Here is a 15397-nt window from a genome sequence, read left to right as displayed (position 1 = left end):
GGGGGGGGGGACAGGGCAGGCGGGAGCACCCCCGGGCCGCCGCACGGCGCCGGCCTGGCCCGGCCCGGCCTTGCCGCGCCGGACCTCGCGCACTGCGGGCGGGGGGAGGGGTAACCGCTTCCCAGCCCAGACCGTGCATGTCCAAGTGACGCATTGCAGGTACGAACCCGCCAATCAGCGCCCTCCTTCTGGAGTCTCTGCACTCCTCGGCATTTTTTCTAAAATCCTCCTCCGCCCAGAGAAATAGTCCCCCAACCGGCCCTCTGCCCCCCCGCTCCGCGCCGCCTTGCGGGTGAAAACCGCCCCTTTCCCGCATCTCACCCTCTCCTCTGCTGAGGCCCGGGGGCCTGGAGACGGGAAGGGGGCACAGTCGGGGTGCGGGAGGCTCTGCCGTGGAGAGCGCGGCGAGCCGGGACTTCTTTCGCACCTCCGTTCACTGAGGGGGAAAGGGGAGGGGGAGGGAGCGCCGCGGAGCGATCCGGGCGGGCTGTGAGGAGGTTTATGAGGCACTGCTGGCGGCCGGGCAGGGCTCAGTGTGAGGCGAGCCGTAGAGCGGGCAGGTAGCTGCTGTGGTCTGTGCAGCCGTTAGTTTCCACCACACCCCACAGCCAGGCCGAGCCACCATGGTGAGTGTGTGGGGATGAGGCAGCAGCAGGGCTCTGCGGGTGCCGCCACCGCCGGGTGCGTGGCGGCGGGGGTCGCTTGTGGTGAGCTGCGGGAGGGGGGGAGAGGCGCATGTCGTTGAGCGGGTGCGGGGCGAGGTCGCCTGCGGCGGGGTGGGGGTAGGGGCAGGGGAGAAAGCCCCCCTTGTGCGGCTGGTGGGCTCAGTCCGGCGGCGCGGGCAGGCTGGGGCGGGGGGTCCCGCTCTGCGGCGCCGTGTGCGTGGGAGGAGATGGTGGTGGACGAGTCCCGCCCGGGTCCCTTTCCCGCCCTGGGGCGTTGGTGCGGATTCAAAATTCAAACTGCCACTCGGTTGGAGCGCCATGACGCTTTGTCGGGGTGTGTGTCGGGGGGGGGGGGTGGGGAGCGGCAGATAACGGTTCCTCCTGGGAGGGGACCCGCGTGGGGGGTGCCGGGAGGGGGAAGGAAGCCTGCCACGATGGCACCAGCTCCACTTTCTTATCGCTTCCTTCCCCCTGCTCCCCTGAGCCGGAGCGTGCGGCTGAATGGGGCCGGGGAGTCGGCGTCGCGGCAACTGGTGCTGCGAGCGCTTAAGATGTCTGGCTCGCTAGCGAGGTGTGTTGCGCCTGGTAATAATGCAGTGCGGAGCCCTGCAGCTTCTAAGCAGCATGATGATGGGCTGGCTGCCTCACTGCACCATCTCCCTCCCTGCTAGACCTGTTGTCAGCTCACGTTGGAGCCGCTCTCCCCTGCCGATTTTATGATACTGCCTCGCTGTCGGTGGTTCTATTGAACAAGGGACTTTTGAACTTTTTTTTTGTCTCCTGTTTCGGCCTTTGCGATGGACAGTACTGCATTTTCTTGATCAAGCCCGATTTATTTTTCATAGCAATATGTTTGTTTAGGATTTTGATCAACTCTGTCGAATTAGAACACATTGAGTGGAATTGGAGGATTTTTTTTTGTTTGGTCTAAAGGATATGGGTTTAGCTTTTTTGATTAAAACAGGTGGACACTGAAACGTACAAAAAGGAGCAATTCTGTAACTAAAGCAACACTAGTGACCACTTGGTACTATCCCAGCAATAAGGGAAGATGCAGTATAGTGGAATTGCCTTTTCATTCATTACATTCTTTTTAAGGAATCAAATCACCATGAACTCAAAATGTCTAATGTGAAAGATGGGCCCTTAAATTTTAAGCTCTTTTTGAACTATCCTCCTTGATGGGTAAGGAGGAGAGGTGAACAGAAGCATGAATTTGATCTTGAATTATGAACCTATACAGCAAACCATCTATAAAGAAAGCAGTGAATCTAGCAGCAGAAGACTTTCATTTTGCTTTTAGTCGTCATCTAGTCATCTATACAGAACCAAAATGGAGTATCTTCAAGCAAGATCTATATAGAAATGGGTGTGTCCAAAGCCAGAGTGGCATTTTGAATGTGGTTTTAGTTAGTCCTGACAGATGAGACTGGCTAAACCTGTGAATATATGTTGTCCAATGCTGCATATGCTAGTCAGAGCAGAAAGCTTTGCACTCAAAATAAGCCAGCATATCATAAGCATAATTTTTAGTTTGTATATGCTAGTCTGTCTAGTTCCTATTCTTCAGTTAATCTTGCCAGAACAGAACTGTCCATTCAGATCTTAGTACCTGTGAAATATAGCAAAACCCCAAGTTTGGGGAAAGAACAGTGTCATCTGTTCTGTGCTTTGCTGGTAGTTCTCTATTGGGCAGTGTTGGACTTGGGTCTGTTGAGGATCTTCTGAACTGACTACTGCATAGCAGTTTTGACTTAAATGCAACACTTCCTCTAGAGGCTGCATATGCTGCTGAAATTGCTGCACATGTAACAGCTTCCCTTTTCTAGGAAGCTTTGTCAGGCACTCAGCATAATCTGTGTAGGGAATGGGGGCTATTTTAGTAAAAACAAAACTGCAGCAAAGTAGGTGAGAAAATGTCTTGTCAAAGCTGTGATGGGTTCCTTGATTCCAGATCAAGAGGGGGGGAAAAAACCCTTTTGGACACTTAAACTTTGGCAATAATAGTTACAACTTGACTCTTCAGAAGATGTCAAAGGAGAAGGTTTTCAGGTGGATCTTGACAAAAGGAAGGTGCTTATCAAAGCTTTTGCAGCATAGGCAAGGTTATAATAAGGCAGCATAGGTTATGGTTATAACTTAGATGTTTAAATGTATGTTTCTAAGTTATGTTGAATTATTGAATGTCTGTATATTATCACATATGTTGCGTGAGTAACTAGGTTAAAATCAGGAAAAGGAGGTTGTAAAGGCCCCTGTAATGACTACAGAGGCCTGTGACTTCCATGCATGGATCAGGGCTGATGCATGCCATGCAGGTGGATGGATAAGGCAGCTATCTAGCAGACTTGTTAGCTCCGCCTTTTACTGCTGTTGCGCAGCAGTCCCTGCAGAGCCTAGCACTGCAGAGTACAGATGGTGTTTGTTCAACCTTGCCCCACCTCCTAGCTTATCTTTCAACTGCCATTTACCGGTGGCTTCTAGTGAGTCTTCATGCTCTTCTCTAACACTGTACCCCTTACAGGTACTGACAAAGCTTATCCATTTTTATGGTTAGTGGCTACAGGATGCTTTAAGTCACTGGAAGAGTTAGAGAGGAAGAGTTTGGGGACCCTTAACAGATTAAATAATGCATAATGTCATGTCTCTGTATATAATGTTTATATTAAGCAGTATGTGGCTCAGCTTGATAACCCATAAGTATTGACCTGAACAAACTGGGTTCTTGCTACTTAAATCTGATTGACAGCTTTCTGTGGATATAAATATCCTATAGAAATGTAGTACACCATTCTCCTCACTTGAGCAATAAAAATGAAATAGCATGTAAAGGTATGAGCCTGTGTTAATGATAACTCCAGACAAACAACATGCGAGTCCTCTCTTGAGTGACCAGCTGTATGCTTGTATCTCAAAGCTTAATATTGATTTGATGACTGATTCTGACTAGTCTTGCTGATACTCTTGAATATCTCTTTAAAAGATGTTGGACCTGTATGTGAATACTTCTTACAGGTGCAAAGATTAAAATGAATGGAGTATATAGCTGTGGTATAACCATTCACTGCTCTCTTAGAAGTTGCTCACTAGTATGGCCTGGATTCTTATAGAGTAGGTGAGCCATAGGCAGTCTGAGAAATGGCTGATTATTGCCTTAATCTTGGGTTGTCACTGTATTGTATGCATAGCTTTTTTTAAGCAGTTTAGCCCTCTATGGTTGCCTGAGGTGTTAACCTCATTCCTGTTGAGCAGAATGACCAGAAGCTAGTAACTTCCAAGATTGTATTCAATATAGAAATGTAATCCAAATTGAAATTAGTCAAGTTAAAATTGACAGATGGAGCATATATGAGTTATGCCATCTGCTAAAGAAATACTGAGAAAAGGTATGTGTAGATAAACCTTTCCATAGGCAAAACTAATGACTGAAAATAATGCCAACTGTCAATATTGCAGTAATTATAACTGAAAGCTTGCTGTAAGGTGGTTGTCATAAGAACAACTAAAATACCAGTGTTTGAGTGAGTGCATTTGTGTTTTCTACACCTTAGTCTTTTAACCTTTCAGTGGGGTTCTGTGGGGTAGAAAGCTCAAAGGTGCCTCCTTGAAGAAACATGTGACCTTTATTGTAACTCAACTGAGGCTATCTAGAATTTGCTTGAAGAATCAACTGACTTGGAAAATCTGACTTGAAAACAGAAATATTTCTACTCTCCTCAAGCAGTTTTATACTCTAAGAGTTGGTTTGGATTTGGTCTCAAAAAAAATTTTTTTTAATTGCTGACAAATGCAGTTGATTCAAGTCTTCAGTATGAGCTGGTGCTTACCCAATTACTGATGCAAAAATGATAAATCTGATACCACTCAATCTCTCTCAGTGGCTTTGTAAACTCCCTTACACTAGTCAGGTCTATGATGGTATGAAAAAAAAGTAGTATAGACAACTAAAATGCATTAAAATTACCAGATTGTTCTGAAGCTGTTGGCACTGATTATATGGACTCTGTTCTTACTGCTGGGTCTTGAACAGGAAGCTTCATGTCAATCAAGGGATCACCTCATTCTAGAGAAGAGTATATTTTTATAATTATGGCTCTATAATTTGGCAGAGTAGACTAGAGTCCCCCTCAGCTTTGGGGGTTGCTGCCAAAGGGCTTAAACCTGAAGTGTTTAATATTAAAGCTGAGACTATTTACTGAAGTATTAGTCTGATGTGTTGATGAGGTATGTTTTCTGTTGGGGTTTTTTAACTTATCTAGAGGGACTTGCATGCCTTGGAGTTGGTAGTGTTGGTTGGGCAATTGTTTATATTCTTGGTAATTCAGTATTTGGGTGTACCTGATATTTACAGGATCAGTAAATGAGGACAGGTTGCCAGTTCCTAGCAAGCAATCCTGATGACTTTTGAGCTCTGTTGGTTAGGACTATTTTTGAATGTTAAAGATTAAGTCTGAAGAGCAGCTACCTTATTCGGAAGCCTCTACAAATCTGTATCTGGTCTTGGCTCAAACTTTTGCACATCTGTAATAATATTCTCTTCTTATTGCAGGCTGATCAACTGACAGAAGAGCAGATTGCAGGTAAGGCTTTTACATGCTGTGTTGATAGTCCTGCTTGACCTGGCACATCTTTTAATCCAGTGACAGTGCATGTTTGTAAGATATTTAGCTTTCTTAGAATTAAAGAACTAGTGTAGAATGTTTTAATTCATCAGCTAAATCTTAAAGGCTTGCCTTCATCAAACAACCTTGGATGCAGTGAATCTGATGTTTTGTCCTCCAGAATAATTAGATGGTCCTCATAGCTAGCTATTATCAGCCATGAGAAGACAATTTTTTTTCCTGTGAAGATTATACTGGATGGTGCTATTAACATTGCAGTTTATCTAATGAAACTGCTTTTTGAACTGTTCTAGTAAAGGATATCTAATGCTTCAATAGATTATGGACTCTTGGGATTCTTTCTTTTCATAACTACAAAATGGTCTAAAGTTTGCTAAAGTGATAACTAAGTGTGTGTGGGAGGGTGGAAATCTGTGTTGAAGATTTGGAATCTGAAGTACTCTGCCTTCTTTCTAGCAGAAGGCAAAAACCCTGGAACTAATTTGCTTTGCACTCTCCTGTCCATGGAGGTGTGTCAGACTCTTCTGGCTGTTTCTGATAGTAAAGACACTGGCTTCATGATGGCCAACAGCTGATAGGCCATAATCAGAAGTGTTGTGTACTTGGCCATAAATGTCCTGTACATTCTTCTGAGGGCCTGATACTGCTCTGAAATGCTTACTGAAATAGGCAACTCCCAAGTTCTAGTATTGTTCCCCCTGCCCCCCAAACAGTGGTTTTAGTGTACAGAGAACTGTACTACTAGTGGCTCAAACCTGGTTATCACATCTGCCCATGCAGGCTGCACAAACTAGTATCTGTCACTGCTTTTCAAAGGTCGATTTCAACTTCAATAATTGGTGTGACTTAAAGCTGCAGTACATTGGTGATGCAGAACTCAGCCTTGTGATTGATATATACATTTCAGTGGATTTTGATCTGACAAGTGTGTAGTTATACAGGCAAATCTTAGTGTGCATAAATGTCATGTGAAATGACTTTAGAGGGTGTTAGGATTCAGCTAATCTAATACTATCCAGCCAGGTATACAAATCACAGACTTTAAGAGATATTGCTATTTAATGATGGTATAACTCTTAAACACTGTATTAAACACTGTCATAATGTGTCATAATGACCTGGTTTGTTTTTATCATAATAGCCAAATTTGAAGTGTAAGAACATTCTTCTCTAGCTTTTGGACTTTAGAAGGTAGCTTTAACTCATAAGAGACTAATTATGGTTGTGTGGAAAGTCCTTAGTCTATTTACTTGTTGCCATGGTACTGCCTTATGAGTAAGCACAAGCCAAATCTAGTTCAATTTGAGATTTTTCTGTAAGTGCCTTACATATCTTACAGATTTTGTGATCGGTTTAGTTGAAACAGGCTTTATTGATTGTCACTGCTGTCTTTTCAGTGATAGTTCATTGTTTCAGTTCTCAACTGTAGAAGCTTTATTAATGTAGCTGATTATGGAATAATAAACAGGAAGCTTATACTGTCATTATTGATTAGCTAACGTTTGGACTAACCCTGAAGTAGTGTTAATTCTCAGAGCTGACAGTGAATACAAATCAGCTTCTCATACTTGAATAGAGAATTTTCATCTGTGTGAAAAGAATTATAACTTAGTGTCAGTCTCTGGTGTAGCATAGTCTGCCACTTTCAGTTCAACTACAGAGTTTCATTAAGCAAATGTGTGTGTGCAAGCAAACCACATACCTCTGTTGTGAAGATGTAAACCCACTGCAGGTTTATTAGGGAACTCCTCAGTATTGTTTAGGAATGGGTGCAACTGTCTAAGCATTCTGCTTAGTTTTGCTATTGTAGGCCCGAGTCTCATGTGGAAAAAGATCCAAACTGTCAGTGGTGTAGTTTGGATGTATGACACAGATCCTAGCTGTGTGGTAAAGACTTGAGCTCCTGCTAATCCATTGCAGCTTCTTTGAAGCAGTTTAGCTTTTGACTTGAAGGTGGGCTTAAGTTTTTTAAAAAAAAAAAAAAAAAAAAACCAACAACCTATAAGGTAGAGACAACATTCACTTCCTTAAGTATTTAAAGCTGCTGCTTCTCCTGGGTTTAAAAAAGAACCACCTTTACTTCTACCTTTGTTCTGAGGCACCAGAATACAGGTAGATTCCAGTAAGTTTGTTCTTATTTCCTGCTGCATAGGCTAACTTTGGAACTCACTAGTCATGAGACTGAAGTTTTTTGTTTTTATAGGTCAGGGTGAAAGACTTCCCAGGATTATTCTTTTTCATAGAAAATGTTGCTTTTGAAAGTTGGATAGGTACTGAATGAAGCTGCAACTAATGTTCACATTCTGTAAGGATTGAAGTTACCAAGACAAATAGATGCCCCTTTGGTTAAGCTTTCCATTAAAAAAGGTAAATAGATCAGGACTAGTAAATGTGGGTGGTAAGAAAATTTGAAGGGTGTTTTTATCTCAAAACTACTAGTCTGGTGAGCTTCCCCTAGACTTCAAATAGAAGCCTCTAAACTAAAGCAACTTTCTGAACTAGCAGGCTTGTGCAGGGTGTTTTGTTATGCCTTGTCACTTAGTGTATTGTAGTTCTCTGGGGATCTGACCACAGCAGTTACTTAGAATTTATTTCATAGTAGAAGTAGTTGTGTTTAGATCTTAAGCTCCTGATGACTGTGAAGAGAACAATTGACCTTCTCCTAAAGTTAGATGTAGTTGACTAAACTGCTTGTGAGCAGGAATAGTAGTTCTAGCTTGGAACATGAAGTCACTTAAGACTGACACTTCATCTAGTAAGATGTGATGCTGAGATGTCTCAGAACCAATTGTTACTAGATTTATTTTGAGCTGGGGTATTTCAGAATTAATGTTCTGTTGGGCTACTTTCTCCCTCCTGTGCAGCCTGGAAGTAAACTTTCCCCTTGATGTACTGCTTCCCTTATGAAGAAAGGAAAAGCTCAACCACTGTAGGTGGGCCTGAAGAGGCTGTTCTTGGCACTACATCCTTAGATGCCTCTGACAGACTAGCCATATCTAGGATTCAGGAGAGAGTTTTAGCAGTTTGATATGGGGTGTTGAGTAGCTAGGAGGATTTGCTTTGTCCATAACATGGAGTCAAAGGTGTTTCCAAGGCATGGGAGATGGTTTCTGCAACATTAAGTTTATTAAACAAGAATTGAATTTCTCACTTTAAATTTCAGCATTTCATAGATGCCTTTACTCTGCTAGTTGTTACCACAAGTCTTCCAGAGCTATGCTAGGATATTCTTGTTCTGAGGTAAACTATACCTGCTTAGGTTATGATTCCTATGCTCTTAATTACTGGAGGTGGTTACTAGAAGTGGTTGAAGAGCTAACTGATTGTGTTTTAATCATATCCCTGAGTGCAGCATTTCAAATGTGAACATGCTGCTGATCCCCATCTTAACTTCAGTCCGTTCTTAGCCTGTGATATCTTTCATTCAAAGATAGAGTTGTCCCCGAATGATCCATTTCAAGTATCCAGAATATGCTACTCAATGGTTCTGCTTTCTAGAAAGCAAGTCTGAGTTGTGTGAAGGTAGAAGTGCTATGTTTAAGTGGAGTTGCTGCAGTACTGCTTTATGGTGGGGTTACTGACAGCTAACAGCTTCAGCCTTAGCTTGAATGTTAACAGACAATTGGTTGTAATAAGTGCTTGTCAAGAGTCAAGTAGTCAAGTGTTTGCCTGTTCTGAGGTCCTTCCGTAACAGGCTATGATCATCTCTAGTAGCCTTGACCCAAAAGCCTTTTTTCTGGTGAATAACTTTCCTTCAAGCCTATTTGCCTCTAAGCTAACTGAAACTGGCTCTGAAGAATGTTTAAAAGTTATGTTGGGTACAAGATTTGACTGCCTGTTTGGCTAGGCCTGTTTCTGCATAGTGTGGAAACTGCACTGGCTTGAAACTGTTTCCTTTCGTCCTTTAGCCTTGTTCTAATTCTTAGGCACTAAACAGCAGGAGTTGTCTTTCAGGACACTAAGCATGTTAGGTACAAAAGTGTGGTTTTTCCCCTCTGTTTTGATGAGACTCAACTGTGGATCTGCTATTATAGCTATGGATCTGCTATTATAGCTATGTCCATGAACAAAAAAAACAATTTTTGTGGTTGCATTTTTAACACTTGATAGCTTGTACTCACCTCAAGTGTGTTAGAGTATGAAATGGATGAAGTAAGACTTGAAGCTGTTCATGTGACAATAATAAAACTTTTACTATGACTAATTCTGAGCTGGGAAACCCACCATCTGGAAAGCTGGCTGCTGCTTGGAACTGTTGAGGATTTAATTTGTGGAAAGAGTTACTGATGTAGAAGTACTCTTCAGCTAATTAATCCTCCAAAGGCGTGAACTCAGATGTCCTGGAAGCTGTAAAGGGATCTGAACTATGCAATGAAATATATTTCTTGTTTTAAAAACTTATGATTACCTGTGTTTTTTGCATGAACTGTTTCAGTCAGTCAACTAGGTTTGGGTGTCTGTGGCCAAAGACAAACAGATGGTATGGATTAAAATCATCTTCATTTTTGGACTGCACAATTAAACATGTTGTGCTTGTATTAATACTGCTGGGGACAATATAGCCATTGTAGGGGACTAAGAGGTAACATGGAAACATGCAGTCTTACCACAGCTGTGTTTGACTAGTTTTAGTGAAGGCTGCTTCAGGATGTAGTAAGGCTGAAGCAACTTTCTGAGCAGCTTTTCAGAAATGGGTATGATGGCAATGATTCCCCCTTGAAGGATGATTACTGAAGTGTTGTGTATATACCTAGACTGAAGTCCGATGGAAGAACACGGAGAAGTTCTTTTTTAGCTAGTATGGTCAAATGTTAGGAGCTCTTAGCAATGGAAGTGCTATTAAGCTGTAGCATTTGGGTACCATTTTTCAGCTTTTTCTTACAGTAATTTCTTACTGCTTTCTCATAAGAAAAGCATCCATACGAGCAACTTGAGTAAGAACCGCTATTTTTGTGGTTGTAGGACTGCTGCTCATAAAATCTGAACTTGGTTCTCCTTTACAAATGAAAGTGTGTTCTCTCCAAGCACTTCAACTACTTGCTTAGCAGAAACAGTATTAAAACGAAGGTTACCAAGAATGGGCACACTCAATTTGAGTACAGAATATGCTGCTAGTAAACTAGAGAACTGAAGATGCATAAACCTAAGTGCATGAACACTATCATGTTCAAATTCGCAGAAATATTTGGGTCTTGATTCTGTGCAGTAATGTTCTTCCAGTGCGAAATGCCTTTAGGAAGTGATTTCTACCAATGATATGGGTAATTCTAGTTGCAGATAGCTAGTTGTTTCAGCTCTCTACTAGGGATTCTGGTTCTAGATAGACCTTGCAGACATCTAAGCAGTTCTGAAGTGGATGATCCTTCTGTGTGTGTTTTTGTTTTGTTTTTTTTTAGGTCTAAATGTTGTTATTGGTAGGCTGGCAGGTGTTTGTCCAAATGCCGGTGCTTGCATGCTGGCATTGCAATTGTAGCAAACTGAATTCCATATTGAAGTTTTCTTAAGAGTAGGAAAAGTTTTGTAATTTAGAACTATAAACCACATTGGATTTTTATAAGGTTAAGTAAACTTGATGTTTCAGAGCTGAAGGTACTGACTCCTTTTTACTGTTGTACAGAATTCAAAGAAGCTTTTTCACTATTTGACAAGGATGGTGATGGTACTATAACTACAAAGGAGTTGGGGACGGTGATGAGATCGCTTGGTCAAAACCCCACAGAAGCAGAGCTGCAGGATATGATCAACGAAGTAGATGCTGATGGTAAGACTTTGCTAATGGGTAATTACTTGGTAGAATACCTAAAACCATGTTTATTTTCTAACAAATTGAGTATCTTGCAGGCAATGGCACAATTGACTTTCCAGAGTTTCTGACAATGATGGCGAGAAAAATGAAAGATACAGATAGTGAAGAAGAAATTAGAGAAGCCTTCCGTGTGTTTGATAAGGTACTAAAATGCTTACCTTAACAAATCTTCATGTTACAAAAACTCAAACTGACTTCTGATAAACTTTCTCACTGAACTGAGGGATATTTGCAGTCCTTCCATCTAGAATTTCTAGGTTAACTAGTCAGCATAAAATTCAGTCTACTGTGGGACTAACTGAAAGTCAAATAAGCACTTAAGTTTCCTCGGTAATAGTAAGCTCTTACATCGCCTCGCTGCTATGGTACTAAAACTCTGATACAAGGTTAGCAGGGGAACTGCTTAAATATTTAAAAATGGTAATCCTTTAAGTCTTAGTGTTTACTATGTAAAATGCTAGTTGAGTCTACAGTTAGTCAGCTTCTTAAGCTAGATGCATTTTTTAAACGGAATATGTAGCTTTAAGTAGCTTGCAGGGGGGCTGTCAATTTTGGGTCTGTACGCACTAGTACTTTGGTATCCAGCATATCAACTAGAATAGAATATGTAACAGTGGCCTGTGAAGGCCTTTCAGTTGTTTGCTGTACTTATGAAGCAGGTGAAATAAAGCAGCTTCTGATCTAAGGAATAGACAATTGAAGCAGATTGTCACATGGTTGGTGGCATCCATCACCTGAGAAGCTGTAAAAAATGCGGATTGCTTTGTCAGCAATAGAAATGCATCCTGGGATAGGACAGCAAAAGTGGACTATATTGGATAAGTTGTTTTTAATGTCTAGTCTTAAGACTAAGAACCTGACAATACTGAAGATAGCCTTACAGCTCTCACTTGCCTTGTGCAAATGTTTGTGGATAAAACTATGCTAATCTCTTAATGTTACAGCTTAAGAATATTTCTGAGCAAGTTTATGCAAATCATTTGGCCTTAGACAAGTCTATTCCAGACTTCCTTTTTTCCCTCCCTCCCAGGACGGTAATGGTTATATTAGTGCTGCAGAACTTCGCCATGTGATGACAAATCTTGGGGAGAAGCTAACAGATGAAGAAGTTGATGAAATGATTAGGGAAGCAGACATTGATGGTGATGGTCAAGTAAACTATGAAGGTAAGGAGCCATGAACTGATTCTTTGTGTAGCAGTTTCCACACCACAGTAATGGTATTTGGTACTTATATCAAGTTTAAATAGGGCAATGTTCAGATGGGAGGTTTTCTCAGCAGTTAGTGTTCCTTTAAGCTAATATTTTACTTTTTTAGTGCATACATTGTGTACATCTACATAAGATTGAGTTATTGCTACCTTGTGCATAAGGCAAAAATGGCTATTGAACTGTGTAATGTAAGAAATAGTTCTCTAAATCTAACTGTGGTAAAGATTGTTAGAATAAGGAAGTTAAGATGATGTGTGTATTCTGTTCACATACTGCACTGAAATGTTGATCAGAAAGCAAACTAGGAAAGGAAATCAACTGACCTCTAGCAAGTCTTTAATTTGAATACTATGAAACTTACCAGTAAAAGGGGGAGGAAGCCTCTAAAATACCTAGCAATTTCAAGAACTTCAGAAGACCTTTTTAAAATGGAGAATTTGGCTGCAGTCAGTTGTAGCAATAACTTATTTTTTACTTGCTTTGTTCTTCTGATACTGAAAACTTAAGTCATGGAAGCAGAAGGGCTTCTGTTAGACATTTGTTTGCAGTTCAAGCATGAAGCTGGCTTTCATTTTAGCTTTCCAAACACTTGAGTAGAAACATGAGCTAGGGTGTTTTCAGATAATCCCCTTACTGTTCCCAGGCTGTAAGTCTAGCTTCATTTAAGAACTTTTTGGTTATGACCTCAGGATGACCCCTCATTTGAGGATAAAAAGGCATTTTTGTAAATGAGACCACCTCTACATAATTGTACTTACAAACACACAGGTGAGGAAGCTGACATTAAAGAGGGCAGGCAACCCTTGTTTCAAATAGCTCTTCTGGAGCTTGTGAACAAGCCAGTTAAAAGGAATCTGGGAATCTGAAAGGATGTTAACTTGCTGAGCCATAGATTAAGTATATTGGGCACAGTTCCCACAAGCTATGAGTCTTCACTTACTAACTTCCCATGTACTGTGAAATAGGGATGGTTCAAAAACTTAAAGCCAGTTAAGCAAAATAGTAATAATTAAACTATTTTGCTTTGAAGAGATTCAAGCCAAGGTAATGCCTTGCTTGAACATTTATTTAATGGATGGTGATGTCAGCATGATCCCTTATAGGCAAGGCAACCAGAAGTGTTTATTTGTAGCTCATTGAGAAACAGGAGAGGACACAAATGTCTTACTTGTTTCGGCACTAAGGCCATTCCCCAGTTCAGTGGGGACCAACTTTACTGATAAAAGTAGAGGCCTTTCACCATTTAAAAAAAATTAAAGGTTTTTAGGCATGGCTGGTAGAAAAAGGGAATGTCTTCAAGATGCTTTTTTGAATATAACTGATAATATAGTGCTAAACACTGTCTCAAAATTGGTAAGACAGATCACTTAAATCTTGCAATTCAGATTTTTCTTTGAATAACTCTTTTGCAACTCTTTCCTTTTACAGAGTTTGTACAAATGATGACAGCGAAGTGAAGATGTACAGAATGTGTTAAATTTCTTGTACAAAATTGTTTATTTGCCTTTTCTCTGTTTGTAACTTATCTGTAAAAGGTTTTTCCCTTACTGTCAAAAGAATATGCATGTATAGTAATTAGAAGGCCATTCCTCCATGTTTTTCTCCTTTATCTTACTGTCATTGTTCTGATTTTTGGAAAATTGATCAAAGTAACAAATGTTGCATGTGGCTTACTCTGGATATTTAAGCCCTTCTGCACATCTAAAGTTAGATGGAGTTGGTTAAATGAGGGAACATCTGGGTTGTCTGTTTAAAAAAAAAAAAGCTTTCTTTAGGAGACTTAGGTATGACTAATGTAACAAGTTACATAAAGTAAGTTAGGGTTTACTGTGCATTAGCTATTCCTTAGTTAAAGCACCGTGCTGGCTCTAGTTCTCCCATACATACAAGATAGTTTATTCTGCTTTCTGTGATGGAGGATGAGGACTCTTGCACTCATCTGCAGGATAAAACCATGTGAACAGTACATAGTGAAACAGCTAATGCACTGTAAAAAAATCTCTCCTAACTTGCTTCATGGTAACTTGTTTGTGGCCATACCTGTAACATGTTGTTGAAATGTGGAGTCTTAACTTTGTGGACGATTGACAGTCAACAATATGAAACTTAAAAGTTGCACTAATGCAAAACGGGTGTGTTATCCAGGTACTCATACACAATTTTTTTGTACTGCTGGTCCTATACCAGAGAACATTTTCTCCTCTTGTTACTATGCTTTTTAAACTTTGTTTAGCCACTTATTTTCAAAAATCTGCTTATGGCACGATTTGCCTCAGATCCATTCCAAGTTGTATATTTGTTTTCCAATAAAAAATTACAATTTACCCATACTGTTTCAATGTATCCTTGAATTATTTACAGAATTTGTTCAATACAGTTGCTGCTCTAATATTTCAGTATGTAGCAGTTTGGTTTGCTTATGCAATGGATTGGCTGTCTTAAAATAGCTTGGAAGGTGAAAACTTAGACCTTAAACTCTGGCCCTTAATAGTATTGTTGACTTGGAGAAGCTTTCTTACTAGTAGTTTAAAATGTATTTTACAGTCTTGTGTGGAGCTTGGTGCTTCAATAAACTTACCGTAGTGACTGGTTATGCCCACTATTTGTAGACATTGTGAACTGGATGTTGACCTAGTTCAATAGTTGACCTAAAATTAAAATTCCTTGTTCAGACAACTAAACCTGTTTGCTTTCTTTTAATTATTTGGAGTTTATTCCCTATCATCTGGTACATTGGGGTAACTTAGTATCACATCTAGACTCTTCTGAAACTATGTCAGTGCTTTGCCTTTCAGGATGCGATCAGCTCAAAGTATGTTAGAAAAACCTTCTCTTACTGATCTGCTAGTGCCTGTAGCACTAGTTTGTGGTCAAAGCTTTCAGAACTTTTTTTTTTAATCAAACCTATTTTGACCAAGGACAAATCAAAGACCTCAACAGCATGCCAGATATGACTTGTGCCACTTCTCTTTACTCTGTGCAAGAATTGGCTAATCTTACATGATATTGTTATTTTAATTGGGGCTTCTGGCTGCCTTTAAACAAAGCACTGGCCCCTGCTTTCTGGTAGCCCTCACTGGTCCCAGCAGAGCA

General features: G+C 40.7%; 1 protein-coding gene across 1 annotated transcript; it reads left to right on the top strand.

The window, feature by feature from the left end:
- The first annotated feature begins 504 nt into the window (after positions 1 to 504).
- Positions 505 to 14634, top strand: CALM2 (calmodulin 2). Its single transcript, XM_013943792.2, has 6 exons — positions 505 to 626; positions 5215 to 5245; positions 10905 to 11048; positions 11129 to 11235; positions 12124 to 12259; positions 13733 to 14634. Exons 1-6 carry the CDS (start codon positions 624 to 626, stop codon positions 13759 to 13761), a joined length of 450 nt encoding a protein of 149 aa, XP_013799246.1. The 5' UTR covers positions 505 to 623; the 3' UTR covers positions 13762 to 14634.
- The last annotated feature ends 763 nt before the right edge of the window (positions 14635 to 15397 follow it).

This window comes from Apteryx mantelli, chromosome 3 (assembly GCF_036417845.1).
Source record: "Apteryx mantelli isolate bAptMan1 chromosome 3, bAptMan1.hap1, whole genome shotgun sequence".
In the NCBI taxonomy this organism is placed as follows: domain Eukaryota; kingdom Metazoa; phylum Chordata; class Aves; order Apterygiformes; family Apterygidae; genus Apteryx; species Apteryx mantelli.
The sequence above is the reverse complement of the archived record's forward strand: the minus strand, read 5'-3'. Positions and strand labels throughout refer to the sequence as shown.